Here is a 17,910-nt window from a genome sequence, read left to right as displayed (position 1 = left end):
TCTGAGATATAAACATCTGACATGGAAATCTAAGCATCTAGGAACATAGATACTTGTGCATTCTGGGATATAGACATCTGATATGGAAATATAGAGATTTGATGATGTAGTAATTTAGACACCTAGATATTTGGTGATTTAATAACCTGGAACCTACAGTGTTAGGGTTTGGTCGAACCCTGGTTATTGCACTTCGTGCCGTCTAAGTTCTATTGGAATCGAAGGACCACCCAATGTTTGTACGGATTGGGGCCGTGTAGAAACACTCACAAACTTGTATTAAAAATATAGGTTTTAATAAAGACGTGTGTGTGTGTGTGTGTATAAACGGAGGTTGTGTGTGTGTGTGTTTTAGTGTGTCGAATATTTATAAGTGTTAAACTGATTCTGTTCTATACTGATTAAACTCTGTACTATCTAACTATTCTCCTGTCTATACTGTTGTCGGTTTGTACTGTTAGTTATCTAAACTGTTAGCTATCTGTCCAATTTGTCATCTTCTAGCTTCGTTAACACCTCTGTCCTCCCTTCCATTGCGCCCTTAGCGTGGTACTTTTCTGGAAGGGGAACAGAAGTTCCTACGGGGGAGGACGGCATTCCGGGGAGAATCCGGGTTTTTCCAAAATCCTATGACGTCAGTCCCGGTCCGCGGGACCCGTTACTTCTAAGGGTCAGATCGCCCTCTGACCTTCTAAGCTGGGAGATTTATGACATGACCTGTGTCACTGAAGCCAAAAACTCTAAAGACTAGTGCAGCAATAAACAGATCTGCTAAAAACTACAAATTGTCACGTACCATCGTAGTGCTGGCACGCAGATGGTACGGATACTAAATTATGGGGTTCAAAAGTGACCATTCTCTCGTCATGTCGTAAACCTCATCTGTATGAAACTCTAACATACAGATTTGACGATCTGAGAATTTGAGAACTTAGAAAATTGATAAATTTATAAATTTCAGAATTGTTATGTTCACACATCTCTATCTCAAGAATACCTCTACTACACACATCTCTAAAACAGAAGTCACTAAGAACAGACATCTTCACCTCCTACGTCCCTAGATTCTCCTACGGAACCGATTAAAATTCCCATAATCCTCCCAGCGAAACGAATCTACGGACCAAATTCCCAATTCTTCCAACGTGACGTAAATCATGCAAACGAGCCAGATCTGATAGAGTATGAACGAACCGACGCGACGTGAGTCTGACGAAAAAGCGAGCAACAAAAGGGCAGCATCGTCGACGAGGAGACAGAGAGAGAGAACGAGAGAGCCGTGAAGAGCAGAAGGTTGCTGAAAGAGGAAGGAAAATGTAAGGTACATGGCAGTAGCCTCTAGCCTGGGCACACGTACCGCGGTAATTAAAAGAACCGACAGATGTCTCTCTTTTACCGTCGGGTTTTATTTCGTTACGACGACAACGACGTCCAGGACAATGACGACGCAGACGACCAGAATGCGTCTCGCGTATTTAAATTTTTCCTCCGGCGTTACGGCCGGAATTCTTTGATTAGAAGAACCGCTTGCTTGCTTGCTTGCTTGCTCGCCGGTGCTCACGGCTGTAGCGCGATTACCTAAGTGCGTGTTTTTTTTTTTTTTTATTTTTTACGTAGACCTACATCAAGTGCCCTCTGTCTCCTGGTGCACGTTTGTACGCGCAGAATGCTGTCTCCCATGCGCGCCCCCAGACAAGAAAGGATGCCAGCCCGCCGGAAGGAAGTCGGGAAAAAGCCCATTCTAGCCCCATATTATTCACGCTCGTGATCTTCGATGCTGCTCCTTACGGGAAGCTGCTCTCGTGCGCTTTTCGCGAGGAACTGCCAGGATTAAATTGACCTTCTCTTTTTGCTTTGTGTGCGATGCTTGGTATCCTGTTACGCGATTTCTTGCGACCCTTTGCGTAACGAGCCAAAGGGTTGAAGAAAGTATTAGCTTTAAACCTTGGGCGAAATTTTTATTTTGGAAATGGGGGGAGCTTTGTACCGATCATGTTTGAATGGGGATCCCCTCTAAATTATGTAGTAATTTTACACTCTGTGAAATATTTGAGTCTTCGGATGTGTCGAACACCTATACATTTGAAATGAAGTGTCGCCGCTAGATGGCGCATGTCGTCAAGACCTTTCTCGCTAGTGGTGAGCCCTCTGATTGACACAAATAGTTCCTGTCCATCTCACATATCGCATTTCAGGTACTGCTGAGTCTATTGTCACCATCTTTCCAGCTACCGCTACATTAGAACAATTCGAAATTATCGATTTGTTATTTATAGTAAGCCTGTCAAATGACCAATTTGCACCCTGAACCGATAACCCTGTACTCCGGTCCTGTACTCCACATTTTTATTTCACAGTATTCTACTATAAATCTAACATCGGTCTCTAACTAGTCTGACGACTTAATTTAATTTTCTTGGATCACCTGGAAAATTGTTAAGTTGTAAGAATATCGCAGTTGGTACTTAGATTCGGGGAAAGGATTTACGATTCAAATGTGACTGGCTGGCAGGGAATGTGCCAGGACGGGAAGATCGAGAAGCAAGGCACGCAGGACAAGGCTGCGAAGTAGCAGCAAGGAACGGCTTCTGTAAACCGATGGCCGCGATGAAAGCGCGACGCAACCTCGAGAATTAACGGGCTTAGTTGCCGACGCAGGTGTCGTCGAGAAGGCGAACGCAAGCGAGAGCCGGATGAATTACGACAGGAGCGTCAGCCAGCCCAGCAGAACGTTGCTCGTTATATTTTGCGTAACATCCCGATTTTATGGGCCACCCTCGCACCCTAGCTCGCGTATCCCCCTTCGCCTGCGGCCCATCCACAAGCCGCAGAGATGCCAACTATCTTACGAGCCTTCTTTGCCGAGCTTTAAATATTTTTTAAATTAAGGGAATGTGTGACTGACGATCGTATTGTGTCTTTTTGAAAACTGACAACTTTGCTGTAGTGATAGTATTACCGGTTCAAACCTGACTTGATGAAATGATTATGTGCAGTCTGCAATGCTATCAGATTTATTGTTGACCGGCTCTGCCCAGGACTGTGGGTAATGCAATGCTATCAGAGTTTTCGTACGATCTTTGATGAAATAATACAGGAATTTATTTGCTGTTGTTGGAAAAATAGAAACCGACGAATAGTAAGATCATGTGCCTTATGTCAATGCAGTTTCCTTTCCTAGACGCGTCTACATTGTGGTAGTAGGTGGTACTAGCCTTAGAGTAGCCTTAAAGGTCTATTGTTGGATAAAGAAGGCAAGAAGGAAAGAAAACAAATACAACTTCAAATTCCTGCATTTTCAAATCCCCAGGTTCCCAAATTTCTGCATCCTTAAATCCTTACATCCTCGAATCTCTACATCCCCAAATCCTCAGGTTCCCAAATTCCTACGCTCCCAAATCCCTGCATGTGCAAATCCTTATATCCCCATATCCCTGCATTCTCAAATCTTCAGGTTCCCAAATCCCTGCATCCTCAAATCCTCACATCCCCGAATTCCTACATCTCCAAAAGCTTAGATTGCTAAACCCCTTCATCCCCAAGTCCCCAGATTCCCAAATTCCGACATCTCCAAATCCCACCCCTCCAAATTCTAAATTTCTCAAAAACCCCCCAAAAAACGACAGACCTGATACATTCAAAACAAGAAATGCAATAATTCGACTAGACCAGGAATTAAAGGTATTTCGCTACAAAATTCCGCCCAATAAAATTTACTTTCTTTGTACTAACAAAGTAATTGACATTCAAAAAAATGTATATGAAAGGCAAATAATAATTTGCCCAACTGAAGTCGTGCAACTTTCGTGTTGCATAACACGACGTTTAAGTTCCTGTCAAACAGGAAGCACCCTTGATTCCTGATACTTCGCCTGTCGTCGTAGCCGTCGTACACAGCCGGTTTAACGAGTTATGTCTAATCTATGCATCCGCTTATCATAATGGCTCTCGTTATATCGTGAGCATAGCTTCCTAAGGTTGGTAAACCGCCCCCTCGACTACCGTTCTGTCGCTGGTGCCCCGGCCACCCTCTTTTACGTGTCATGCTGCTGCGAGAACGTAATAAAAATACTCCAAGTAACTGAACGATATTACGTCGTTACGGGGTCACCGAGCGGAATTACAGTGGCTGGCCAAATTATTATACTCGAGAGGTTCGTTCTTATAAACATACGGAGCAATTTATTTAACAGTGTTACTGATGATTGATATATTACGAAATTAGTCGATATATCCGATTAGCAGAGTTAAAAATATTGCAAAATTCAATGAGAGAATAAGGTATGAAACTTGCGTTTTATTTTTGAAGAAGGTATAAGGAGAAGTGGGGTGAGTTCGTAAACGGGGCAAGTGCGTATACAGGCTATTTTTATTACAATATAAGCGAAATTTCTCCATTTAGTATGTTTGTTTCCTTGTTTTGCTTGACTATATCCCCTTTTATATTTCAGCTAAGAGTACTTGTTTGCAGTATAGAGTACTTGCATTATGCAGTAAAAAGCATTTTATAGCAGATTTGTTAATAATTCTGCTGTTGCCCCATTGCACATGAAATAAAATTTCACAGTATTTAACTTCAAGTTACGCTCTTACCCCATTTTCGGGGAAAGTGCAGAGTAGTTGACATTTTAAACAATTTCCTATCAAAATCAAAATGTACCAGGAAAATTAAGGTCTTAATTAATATTAATTAAATAGTAGTAATTGTGCAAAGCGTTCGATATCGACAGCGTTAAGTATTTACATAGCAGACTGAAAATACTTACGTTTAAATACCGACTTTACTTATATGCAATAATTACTTCAGTTACAAATGTAATAAGTGCTCTCTTCCGATCTCGGTTATTCAACTGCCATAAACGCGAATGTCAGATAAGGTAAAGGAAGATTGGTGTTTGAAACTTGAGGGAAAAAATAAAGTACGTAAAAGGCGTAGTCGATTATCCTAGGTGTTACGCCCCATTTACCTCTGACAACTCATATTTCTAATTACTTTCCGGCAAGAATTTTATTACCCTTCTCCAACGTAAATTACTTTTTCTGAAGCGTGTGAGTTATCGATGGAATCTTTCGATACTCTGCGACTGTTTTCTTAGTGAAGATAAAATTGTCGTCACAAAAACTTATTTTTAGTGGGGAGAAAATAGGCAAGTTAGTGTATTTATGAATAAAAATAAGAAAAATTATATAATTTATAATTTTATCAAACTTTTAACTTGTTTACAAATTTATACAAATGAAGTTTAATTTAAATGAAATTTGAGAACAGAAACATAAAATTTGTTCATATTTATGTATTCATGATATGTTGTTATTTTGTTGTTATTATTTAAAATATGATATGCTAATTATTTGAGAATAGTCAAATATTTTTGAAGACATGAGTGGTCAAAAATATTTCAGACAAAAATTATTAGAAATCAAATTGTACTTTTGTCAATTTGACCTTATAATGACCCTGAAAACATCTATAGATATAAATCTATTATTGTATGATTTTTAAATTTTAGCACAAACTGCTTTTCAATAATTGTGCAAAAAGCAAACAATTACCATTTAATGATATAATAACTAGTAAATAGAAATTAATACTTTTATTTAATGATTGAATAAACATGAAATAATAATAACTATTTGATTAAATAATTTAATAAAAAGTAAATAAAAGTAAATATTTTATTAAACAATTTTGTGAAAAGTAAGTAAAAGTAAATATTTTATTGAACAATTTAATAAAAAGTAAGTCAAAATATATATTTATTAAACAATTTAATAAAAAGTAAGTCAAAATATATATTTATTAAACAATTTAATAAAAAGTAAGTATAAGTAAATATTTTATTAAACAATTTAGTAAAAAGTAAGTAAAACTATATTTTATTAAATAATTTACTAAAAATTAATGAAAAAAATGCTTTACTTAAATTCTCATACTAACAGATAAAAAAAATTGAAAAATTGTAAACAACTATACTTTGAATTTAATATAAATTAATTGCAATCATTTTCAATACAAAGTGTCGAAATGTGGAATTTTATTCGAGTTTTATCGATCTATGAAACCAGCTAACCAAAAGAGAAATCCGTTCGCGCGGATGAGCATTAATGGCTTTATAATCTAATGAATTTTTAGGTTAAGCGGCGAAAAGACCAGTGGGAGATTCGGATAGGTTTTTCCTCCGAAATTTATTGCCAAGAAGGAGAAGACGAAAGCGAGAGAGTTTGTTCGCTTATATCTTGTTCGCCTTCAGACCGCGATCTCACTGAGATAAACTATGATTTTATTTTTGAAAAAAATGGTGATTTTGCGGGGAATTAGCAGTAACTTTTCTTATTCAGAGACTATTATTCGATAATAAAAACTTGAATTTGGGAGTAACTAGAGTATTCTGAATTTTTAACTACCTGATCTTAACCGAGTTAAAATTAATTTTATAGTGCTAAAATTTTCAGATTTTTATTTTTTAAAAAGTTTTAATTTGAAAGTTTGTAAATTTGTAAATTTAAGAATTGTTAATTTGGAAGATATGTGAATTTGTAAATATTTTTTTTCATGTTTTCTAATCTAGCAATTAATTAGACTTAGAGGTTCACACACTTTTACATTTCGAAATACATAAATTTACAAATTTTTGAAAGTGGATATTTTTAAGTTTGGATATTTGCAAATTTGCAAATTTTCAAGTTTATGCATTTTCAAATTTAAAAATCAAACTTCCAAGTTTAAGAATTGTTAGATTTGAACATTTGAAAATTTGTGAATTTGTAAATTTAAGAATTGCTAGATTTGCACATTTGAAAATTTGTGAATTTGTAAATTTGTAAATTTAAGTACTTGTTAACATATGTTAATTTGTAAATTTCCAAATTCAAGAATTGCTGAGTTCGAAAATTTCTCAATTTTTAAATTTGTGCATTTTCAAATCCAAAAATTTTAAAACTTGGAAGTTTGATTTCTAAGTTTCTAAATTTGTGCATTTTTAAATCCAAAAATTCTTAAACTTGGAAATTTGATTTTAAAATTAGAAAATGTATAAGCATGAAAATGCATAAACTTGAAAATTTAGAAATTTGCAGATTTCCAAACTTAAAAATATCCACTTTCAAAAATTTGTAAATTTATGTAAAATGTAAAAGTTCGTGAACCTCTAAGTCTAATTGCCAGATTCAAAAACTTCTAAATCCAAAAAAAAAATAATTTTGAAAACCAGAACATACAAACAAACACATTATGCTTTATTTAACACAATCCTATTAGAAGCCTTAATAAAAAATATATGCTCAAATTCCCATTTGGGAATCCTGGTATCAAACGAAGAGCGCTGTACAATTTTTCCTAACCCTTAAAAATATGAAATTTTAGTCAGAATATAAGGACAAATCTTAACACAATGGCAGAGAAGAAAAGCAAGGAAGTGAACAAACAAGCCGAGTAAATCATCGGGCGGCCCCGAGATTCAAACGGGTTGGTGAAAAGCCGCGATGGTAACTTAAGCACTGCGAGGAGAAATACGAGCGGAAAAGTTTCCTGGAACAAAATGATACGACACTCCGTAAGATCCGCTTTGAAGTCAGGTCCGCGCCATTCTTTGTACAAATTGGAAGAAAAGCGCGGCGTAAAAAGCACCGTTCCGCCCGGGGTTAATACGTTTACGTAGGAAAAAAATATTTTCAAGTTTTGTTTTCTTCTTCTTCTTTTTTTTCGTCCTAGACCACCCCTGACGAGAAGTGCAGAACCACCGCGCAGGGGTGTGGCAGAATACGCGGCACTGCCGTGTAAGAATTTCTTAATTAGATTTAAGCAGTTGGCCTGACCCCCACGCTTTCTTTTCTTTCGTCAAGAAATTTCCCATAGCGGTATGCTCTTTGCGTGCATGGCGTCGAAAACTTTCAGCGTTATTTGACATTTTTTTGTTTTGAAACAGCGAAAGGAGAGGATTTGTGTTGGATGCAATCGAATTGGAGAGGGACGATTATCTGGGGGATATTGTAGAAATTTTTGCTAGCCATTTGTTGATTTTTAGGGATTTGGAGATGTTGAGATGAGGTAACTATTTGGGGACCTTGGGATTTTGGGACGTGGGAATTTGGGAATCTTGGAATTTCGCAACGTAAGAATTTAGGAATCATAAGGTTTCAAGATTTAAGAATTTGGTGACTTTGGGATTTCGGGACCTTGGAATTTCGGGACCTTGGAAATTCGGGACCTTGCAATTTCGGGACCTTGCAATTTCGGGACCTTGCAATTTCGGAACCTTGAAATTTCGGACCTTGCAATTTCGAGACGTAGGAATTTGTGATCCTTGGAATTTCGGGACGTAAAAATTTAGGGATCTTGGAGTTTCAAGATTTAGGAATTTTTTTTTTTTGTTTAGAGCTTAGAGTCGCATCAACATCAAAGGTCATTAGCGACTATCGACTGATTTAGATACTTAGTGTCTTTAGTTGATTAATTTAGGAGAAGGTTGCAGGTTCTATAGGGTTTTATATCATGCTAAGGATTCCGATCGTCTTGCAAAATGTAATTAGGGTGTCTTGATATGATGTAGAAGTGATTGCTTCTGAGAGGTCTCCTGTTGAAATTGGAATTTGTTTTGAGGTTGTAGAAACTGTTCGTTGATTTGTGAAGTGTGCTTGCTTTGTGCTTTTTCCATGCTCGATTCCATAACTGTTTCCATAATGACTTTAAGTGTTTATTGATGTCCAGAGAGGTGTTGCAAAGAGGTTGATTATCCGGGTGTAGTGTTGCTGCAATTTTTGCTTCGAAGTCGGCCATGACATTCCCGTGGATGTCTTTGTGGGAAGGGACCCACGCTATCGTTATTTTCTTCCCATGTGTAGTTAATTTGTCGTATTGTTCTTGTATTGTTGTATGGATTTCCATGGTCTGCCTCAGGTTTTGGGTCTTTAGGATAGTGGAGAGGGAATCGGAGAATATGATGAATGTAGAATGAGGAGATTTATCAATGAATTCAAGAGCTGAAAGGAGCGCGTAATTTTCGGCTGTGTGGATGCTATTGAAAGGGTTCATTCCGTGTTTGATTGTTGTACTTTGCGTGAATACAGCTGCACCTGTTCCAAGATCGCTCTTGGGGTCATCGATATAGAGATGGGTATATCCAGGATATTTGGCACATAGAATGTTAAATCGCTCTTTCCATTCCTGTGTAGTTAGTTCTGTCTTTTTCTTTTCTATAAGTGATAGATCGATATTGGGTATCTTCAGTGTCCATGGGGGTGCTTTATGGAATCTAGTTTTTTCTGTGCTTGGTAGGTTGTATTCCAGTTTGTTAAAATAGTTTTTAATTCTTTGATATAAGGGAATGTTGCTAGTTTGGTGTTTGGGTTTGTGTATTTTTTTCGAGAAGATGTCACCGTAGATAATCGGGTTGGTAGATGTTGACGCTCGTACTGCATACTTTAAACTTAAAAGCTTTCTTCTATATTCTAAGGATGTTTTAGCAGATTCTATCATTATACTTCCTATTGGGCTTGTGTGGAATGCTCCTGTTATTATTCTGATCGTGGTATTGTGGATTACATCAAGCTTTTTTAATATACTTTGTTTAGCAGAGTTAAATATTATTGACGCGTAATCCAATTTAAACCGTATAATCGCTTTGTACGCTAGAGATAGGACCGTTTTGTCTGCTCCCCAATTATTATGAGCGAGTGATTTAATTATTTTGATTCTCTGTTTACAGTTATCAGCTAGTTTGCTTATGTATTGGTTCCAAGTTAGTCTAGAGTCGAAGAGAACACCAAAGATTTTAATGCATGCAACAGATCGTAATATGTTCCTAGTTTCAGTGTAGGCGTATGAGTTTGGTAATGATTAGAAAAAAGAATGCATTCCGTCTTGGCAGGTGAGAATTTAAACCCATTGATTATGGACCAGTCGTGCAGCATGTTGAGAGCCTTTTGTATAAGGTATTGTAATATATTTACAAATTTACCTTTACATAGGATGGTGATGTCATCAGCGAACACTCTAGTAATGACGGGAAGTTCGGTGATTCTACAGACGTCGTTTATGGCTATTAAAAATATAGGAAATAGGCGGTGAGATAAAGTAATGATACTCAATTATATTTTAACAGAAACTTTAATTTAACTTTTGAAGCTCGGAAAGGTACGTCTTTACTAGTCAACGAAAACCGTAAGAATAAGAAAACTCGTCGAAGGAAAAATCCGTTACGAGTCTATAAACCCTATGGGTCCTATGGTGAAAAACAAACATCTGCAACCTCTTGAGTCGAAACTCCAACGTTAGTGAAAGTTTACGAGCCGATGATTTTTGCTGAAGGCAACACTTATTGTGTTGAATAAATCCAACAAAAAATAACGTGACACTCAGTACTGAACCTTGTGGGACTCCATTTTCGATTGATGTTTTACTTGATAAATAGCCTTTAAAACGAACTTGGATGCTTCTGTCGTAGAGGAAATTTTTAATAAAATGCAACATGTTGCCGCAAATTCCCATCTCTTGGAACTTGGTTAGGATCCGGCGTCTCCAAACCATATCGTAGGCTTTTTCCATATCTAGGCTCACGGCTAGGACATGTGGATTGTTGGTGAATGCTTCGCGAATGTGGGTTTCCAGACTAACTAGGTGCGATGTGGTGGAGTATCAGAATTAGGAATTTGGTGATCTTGAGATTTCTGGATCTTGAAAATTTCAGGACATAGGAATTTGGGGTTTTTGAGATTTTAGAATCTAGAAATTCGGGGACCTTGGAATTTCGAGTTACAAGAATTTGGCGACCTTGGAAATTAAGAACACAGGAATTTGGGATTCTTGGCATTTCAAGATTTAGGAATTTGGTGATCTTGAGATTTCTGGGCCTTGAAAATTTCAGGACATAGGAATTTGGGGTTTTTGAGATTTTAGAATCTAGAAATTCGGGGACCTTGGAATTTCGAGTTATGAGAATGTGGAGATCTTGGAAATTCAGAACATACGAATTTGGGGTTCTTGGCATTTCAAGATTTAAGAATTTGGTGACCTTGAAATTTCGAATTATGGGAATTCGGGAACCTTGAAATTTCAGAACATAGGAATTTGCGATCCTCAGGATTTCGGGATCTAGAAATTTGGGGACTTTGGGATTTCAAGTTATGGGAATTTGAAGACATGCAATTTCAGAACGCAGGAATTTAGAGATCTTGGAATTTCAAGATTTCGGAATTTGGTGTCCTTGAAATTTCACAATGTAGGTTTTGGAGCACCTTAAGATTTCAGAATTAAAACCATTTCTAAATAAATAACATTTATTCATAATTAAACATTACATGAATCTTACCTAATTCTTAAAAGCCCAACATCTTTCAAAAATACATTTTATCTATGATAACCATTTATATTTATGATATAAATTTTGTCTTGTAAGGTTTATATTAAATAAAAGTATTTTTCACAGTCTCAGAAAATTAACTTTAAGGTTTATACTAAATAAAAATATCTTTCACAGTTTCCAATTCAATAATTACAATAAGCAAAAACAAAATTTGCACTCAGTTTTAACGACACGCTCGCCGATTCCCTTTTGTTCGCACGCTCGCTTCATACCAACTTGCCAATTTCGACTCTCTTCACTCTCATTCCTCACTTTGTTTATATATCGCCGATCCTTCAGGGGCTCTCCCACCACTCATCCTACTTATTACAATTTCTATACTCTACAAATCTTACAGTCTGACCATTTATATTTGAACTGGAACTGTAAAAATAAATAAATAATGGATAATGCATAAACGAGCTTATAATTCTTCATCTCTATGAATATCTTATCTCGTTAACATTCATTTTGATAAAAGCTTCTCAATAATTTTTTTAATTGTAGACGAAAAATCGAAAATCCGCCATTTTAACACTGAAACTACCAAACCGGTCAAATGACATTGATCTTCATCAAGATAACGAATTAATGTTTTTTGTTTCAATGTTATACTATAATAACACTAAAACTACCTAACTGGTTAAAAACCGTTCCACAAATTCCTTATTATAAATCACACAATTTCTTGAAGTGACCCTCCTGAAATCTGCATTGATCTTCATCCAGATAAAAAATTAATGTTTTGTGTTTTCACTAATTTAAGTTTTGTCGTTTATTTATGTTTTGACTTTAATTAAGTACACATACGTCAGTAGATTTACTGTAAACTGGTCCCATAAATCCATTGCCAAAATTTCAAAATCCTCAGACATCAAAAACATTCCCATCAACAAACGCTACTAAACAAGTATTCAACTTCCGGCAAAAATAATAGATTATATTACCACCCGTAGGGGTTTTCCTTGAATTTAGAGTGGGCCGTCAAAGCGTTAAGCACCTTTCGCTCCCAGCACGTTAGAGACTCTGATGTCCCATGACGAGCCTCAAGTGTCTTCTTTAGAGGAACAAGAACAAGGCAAATGCACGCGATGAAATTCCGTATCCAGAAAGCGCGTAAACCGGTTAGTCAGATGGGGATGTAGAGGGGCGGCGTATGGTCCGGCGGGTACGCGCATGGTTAGCCATAAATTTTGATAATACTAAAATTGTGACAGAACGAAGAAAAATCCCCGCGAGGCTGTGGTGCAAAGTGCGAATAAATCGTTGCGTGTGCCTTTGTCAACGAAGCATGAAAGGTTGGGCGTACAAGGGGTGAAAAGAGAGAAAATTCTGGACCGACGAGAACGGAAAAAAGGTGGGGGAGAAAACTGGGCGCTGGGGTTGACCACGTCGTCTGGCTTTCGACCGAGTCCGTGCGTACGTGCGTGCCTGCGTACATTTTTATCAATTATTAAGAACTCCGGCGTGCTTTTGCAATGGGGTGCCGGTGATGGTAAAGTTGCTTTCGTCCTTGTCGTTGTGCTGGGTGTAACCAGTCGTTGCGATACCCTATATGATCTTTTTTTTTCTTTCTCCACCTTCGCCTCTTTCTCTCCTCCTCCCTCATCCCCTATTTGTGTCAGGTCCTTCGTCCCGCTTTTTCCATCCGGCCCTCTCTCTTGTGCTCCTTTCGCCCTCCCTTCGCGGACCACCGTGCCGTGGACATTAATAACGGCCACGGGCTAACCACCGTCAACCCCCTTTTGCCAACGTTACCGTGTCCAGCCACGGAAAGTGCGAGAGTAATAATAAAATATACGAAATGTAGACGACCAACGTCCCGGTTCGTCCCGTGGAAAAACAAACACGACGCTTCGGTGTGTTCCTTCGTTGTACGCGCCGCTATGACGATCGTGAAAGATTACGGTAATTTGCGTTAAATAAAGCCTTACTACCTGGGTGCTGCTTCTCGGACCTTTGTTTCTTGTAATTATTTTTTTTCGGAGGATCGATTGAAATTACTCGTGTCACTTTTTATGATTTGCTGTATTTAAAGGAATGTTAGGAACACTTATTCGGCGACTCTTGGTAAGTTTTGAAGCAGTTAATTTGGGGATGTAGCAAGGAAACTTGGGATTTGATGAGTCGCGTGGGTATCTAGGGATTTGGGAAATTTGGGATTTGGGATTTGGGATTTGGGATTTGGGATTTGGGATTTGGGATTTGGGAGATTTGGGATTTGGGAGATTTGGGATTTGGGAGATTTGGGATTTGGGAGATTTGAGATTTGGGAGATTTGGGATTTGTGAGATTTGGGATTTGAGAGATTTGGGATTTGGGAGATTTGGGAGATTTGGGAGATTTGGGATTTGGGAGATTTGAGATTTGGGAAATTTGGGAGATTTGGGATTTGGGGGACTCGGGATTTGGGATTTCGGAGATTTGGGATTTGGGAGATTTGGGAGATTTGGGATTTGGGGAGATGGTATGTGCGATTTCGGGATTTGGGATATTAAGATTTTTGGGACATAGATGTTTACAGATCTTAAGATTTGTAAATTGAGAGATCAAGAATTTCGTGACGTAGGCGCAGATTTTGAGATTTGTAGGTCTAGGGATTTGGGAGATCAATTTCGGGACATAGGTACACGTAGACCTTGAGATTTGTAAATCTAGAGATTTAAGAAATCAATTTCGAGACATAGGTACATTTAGATTTTGAGATTTTTTAATCTAGGGATTTTGGACGCCAGTTTCGGCACAAAGGTGCATAGAGATCTTGAGATTTGTAGATCTAGGAATTTAAGAGATCAATTTCGGGACATAGATACACGTAGATCTTGAGATTTTTTAATCTAAGAATTTTGGAGACCAGTTTCGGGACATAGGTACACATAGATCTTAAGATTTGTAGATCTAGGGATTTGAGAAACTAGGAATTTCGACACATATATTTGTGTAATATTTATGATTTACAAATCTAGGAATATTGGGAATTTAGTGACATAAAAATGTGAAGGCTTTGAGATTTATAGATTTAGGTATATTGAAAATTAGAAATTACAAATATGTGCAAATCTTGATATTTAGGAATTGAAGAATATGAAAATCTTGGTATTTGAAAATTTAGAGATTTGAGGAGCCAGAAATTTATGGATATTGAAACACAACGTTCTAGAAATTTAGATTCGTAAATATTTGAAAATATGTGAACGTGAAGATTGTTTGTATAGAAATTTGAAGACCTAGAAACGGTTAAACTTAGGGATACCGAAAATAGAAAAATTTGGAAATTTGTTTGGATATTTAGGAATTTGGGGATTTAAAAATATTGAATCTAGGAAAGTAGAAATTTGAAGATCTAGCAATATTAAAAATAAGGAAATTCAGGAATTTGTATGTTGGGACATCTGGGAATTTAACAAATTTTATTTTTAAAAATTTGAGAATTTGGAAATTTGGAAATATAGAATATTCCTGCAATTTGAAGAGTTTAAAAAGCAAAAATATAATTAAGATATACGTTATAATTATCTTCGATTATTTTTTGAACTTCAATTTTATATTTTTGTGATACTTAAAATCGCTAAGTAATAATCAATGAAATATTTGAAAACATTAAATTAAAAATATAGGAAATATTAGGAAAAGAAGTAGTGTAAGAATTTCGTGCAGGAAATGATTAATATGCATTATTTAAAACGGTCTTTAATTCTTGTATGCTTTCAGAGTGCACAAATTCGACCATTTTGATGCGACAGTGGAGATTCGGAAAGCAAGATGGCACCCTGGATCTACGAACGACTCTCATCTACTGGTTCTGACATCTGAAAATACGTTTCGGTATTTATTAGATACTTTTATAATAACATAATACAACATAAATAATCCGAACAATATTAATAAAAAGAAACGTATAATATTCGCTTAATTTTCATAAAATTTTTGCAAAGTATTGAAATGATACATTGACAATTATTGTCGAATTCATAATATTGAAACGATAAGTAAACAATAAGTGATGGAATATCGTTTGAAAATACAAAAACCCTTTAGAAAAAAAATGAGTTAAAAATAATTTTAATTTTTGTGAACTGATATTTTCTTTTTATAACAAAATAAATCTTAGTTCGCAATAACAAAAATTAAAATACCCTTAGAAATTAAGTATCCTCAAAAGTTTACTGTAACTTTCAGTTTTATTTTAAAGTAGAATAAACTTATTTGTAATAACAAATAAAAACAATTACAAACAATTACAAATACAAACAAATAAAAGTCATTACATATTCAATGTACAATTAACATAGTATTATTCAGATAAAATTGTGATAAATCTTATTTTTCTCGTTCCGTTTACTTTTGCAAATGATCCGAGAAAAATTAAAGCTTTCAAGCATTAAAATTACTGAAGTGAGGTAAGTGCAGACTGGTTTCTTTAAAGTTGGTATTTAAACGTAAGTATTTTCAGTCTGCTATGTAAATACTTAACGCTGTCGATATCGAACGCTTTACACAATTATTACTATTTAATTAATATTAACTAGGACCTTAATTTTCCTTGTAGATTTTGATTTTGATAGAAAATTGTTTAAAACGTCAACTACTCTGCACTTTCCCCGAAAATGGAGTAAGAGCGTAACTTAAAGTTAAATACTTTGAAACTTTATTTCATGTGGAATGAGACAAAAGCAGAATTATTAACAAATCTGCTATAAAATGCTTTTTACTGCATAATGCAGGTACTCTATACTGCAAACAAATACTATTAGCTGAAATATAAAAGGGGATATAATGAAACAAAACAAGGAAACAAACATACTAAATGGAGAAATTTCGCTCATATTGTAATAAAAATAGCCTGCACTTGTCCCGTTTACGAACTTACCCCACTTCAGCTTATCTTAAAATTAATACAATTTTGAACCATAGTTTGTACAAGTGCGAGGTTGGTAACGCACCCAGACTTCTGAAATCTTGGAAAGTTGGCCGTGTACCTTATGGTTCACCATCAAAAATACCCGATTTTTCTTCCCTCGGCGACACAGCAGTGGATTTCGACTTTGCTACACCCACCTTGCGCAAACCGGAAATGTTCGCTGGCAAAGACATCAATAAGGTACGAGATTAAAAAACTCACACAAAAGCCATGAGATACGTAATTGTAATACTTTCAGAATATCGTGGTCGATTGGAATCAAATTGAGTGGCCGATTTTAGTTCTTAGAGGAAATGGAGAGGTGCTGATTGTTAGGGGCAATTTTTTGTACGACAGGTATGACAATTTTAATTATTTTTTGTGAGGAATTGATTTATCGTGAATCAAACTTGTGAAATGATACTTCAAGTAAAAGTAAATTTTACTTAATACAATTTTATTTTTTTTTCTCTTTTTTTTTTTTTAAATAATAAGTATCTAAATAAGAATAATTCAAGGAATACTCATTGATTTTCTGCATTTTTATACATATATATTATAATGTTAAATTAATTACATTTTTTTATGGACTGTAACATAAAATTACTTACATTTCTATTGTATATTGTAACAAAAAATCAATTGCATTTTTAAACACATATCGTCGATATAACTTTTTAACTATGGATGATCTTATTAAAAAATAATTGTTATTAGCAATTTGTTGATCAGATTCTTTCATTCAAGTTACCCCTTTGCATTCAGGAGTAACTCAACATTCGACAAATATATGAAAATTGTTACATGTTAGTAAACAATTACTTTTAGTAAAAAGATCACTTATTAAACACATCGCTTTTTAAATCTGAGGTAAATATTAAGAACCTTCAAATACGAAACGGCCAAATATGGGTCATCCTTTGTTCTATAATAGATTCGTCAGGAAAACTTTTATGAAAATGTGATATCTCCTAAGAATTCACTTGGTAAAAATTTTACGACAATTTATCTTTTTTTTATAATTTTTAAGTCACGAAAAAAAATTCATAATAGTCATAAAGAGCCCTTAAACTTCAAATTGAAATAAAAATTCATAGTTGCATACTTATGCTAGTGTCTTAATTTCCACAGAAAATTTTGAAAATTTTCAACATTTTCTTTCGAGTTAACTTTTCTCATATACCTGTTTTTGTTAAGTCATGAAGTACCAATAGTATCGGGATCGCTCTCCATGTATCCTCCAGCGGACGACAATTATGGAGTTGACTCGTGTTCCATCATGTGCATACAAACTACCCCTCCTATAGTAGTCATCGCCATGTGTACAGGAAAAATTTATCACGCTATTCTGTTAAAAGAAGAATTGAACGACGACGAGGATAATGACAGAAAAGTAAGTTCTTTAACTGAGGAGTAAAAGCTTTATTATCGTGATACGAGGTTCAAATGCAAAATTTTAGAAGTTTAATATAATTCAGCAGATAAACCTCAACATAAACATCAAACAGTCAACATAAACTTTCTTAAAGAAAAATATGGTCAACTAAACAATATTCTAAATGCTGCTTACATTGAAATTTAAGGTATAGAGATCTAATTCGAAATTACAAATGTACTTTGTTAAAATTAATTAGTGCACAAGTGTATTTCGCTAAAATTAATCAACGTGCA

At 35.6% G+C, this 17,910-nt stretch overlaps 1 protein-coding gene across 1 annotated transcript in view; it reads left to right on the top strand.

The window, feature by feature from the left end:
- The window catches only part of mbo (nuclear pore complex protein Nup88), a 109,897-nt gene that overhangs the window by 86,057 nt on the left and 5,930 nt on the right, over positions 1 to 17,910 (top strand). The window contains exons 3-6 of the mRNA XM_003702564.3: positions 15,051 to 15,164; positions 16,254 to 16,440; positions 16,499 to 16,596; positions 17,437 to 17,632. Coding sequence (XP_003702612.2) covers positions 15,051 to 15,164; positions 16,254 to 16,440; positions 16,499 to 16,596; positions 17,437 to 17,632 — 595 coding nt within the window. The remainder of the gene's footprint in view (positions 1 to 15,050; positions 15,165 to 16,253; positions 16,441 to 16,498; positions 16,597 to 17,436; positions 17,633 to 17,910) is intronic.

This window comes from Megachile rotundata, chromosome 16 (assembly GCF_050947335.1).
Source record: "Megachile rotundata isolate GNS110a chromosome 16, iyMegRotu1, whole genome shotgun sequence".
NCBI lineage: Eukaryota > Metazoa > Arthropoda > Insecta > Hymenoptera > Megachilidae > Megachile > Megachile rotundata.
Note: the sequence above shows the minus strand (reverse complement) of the source record. Positions and strands in the feature narration are given on the sequence as shown.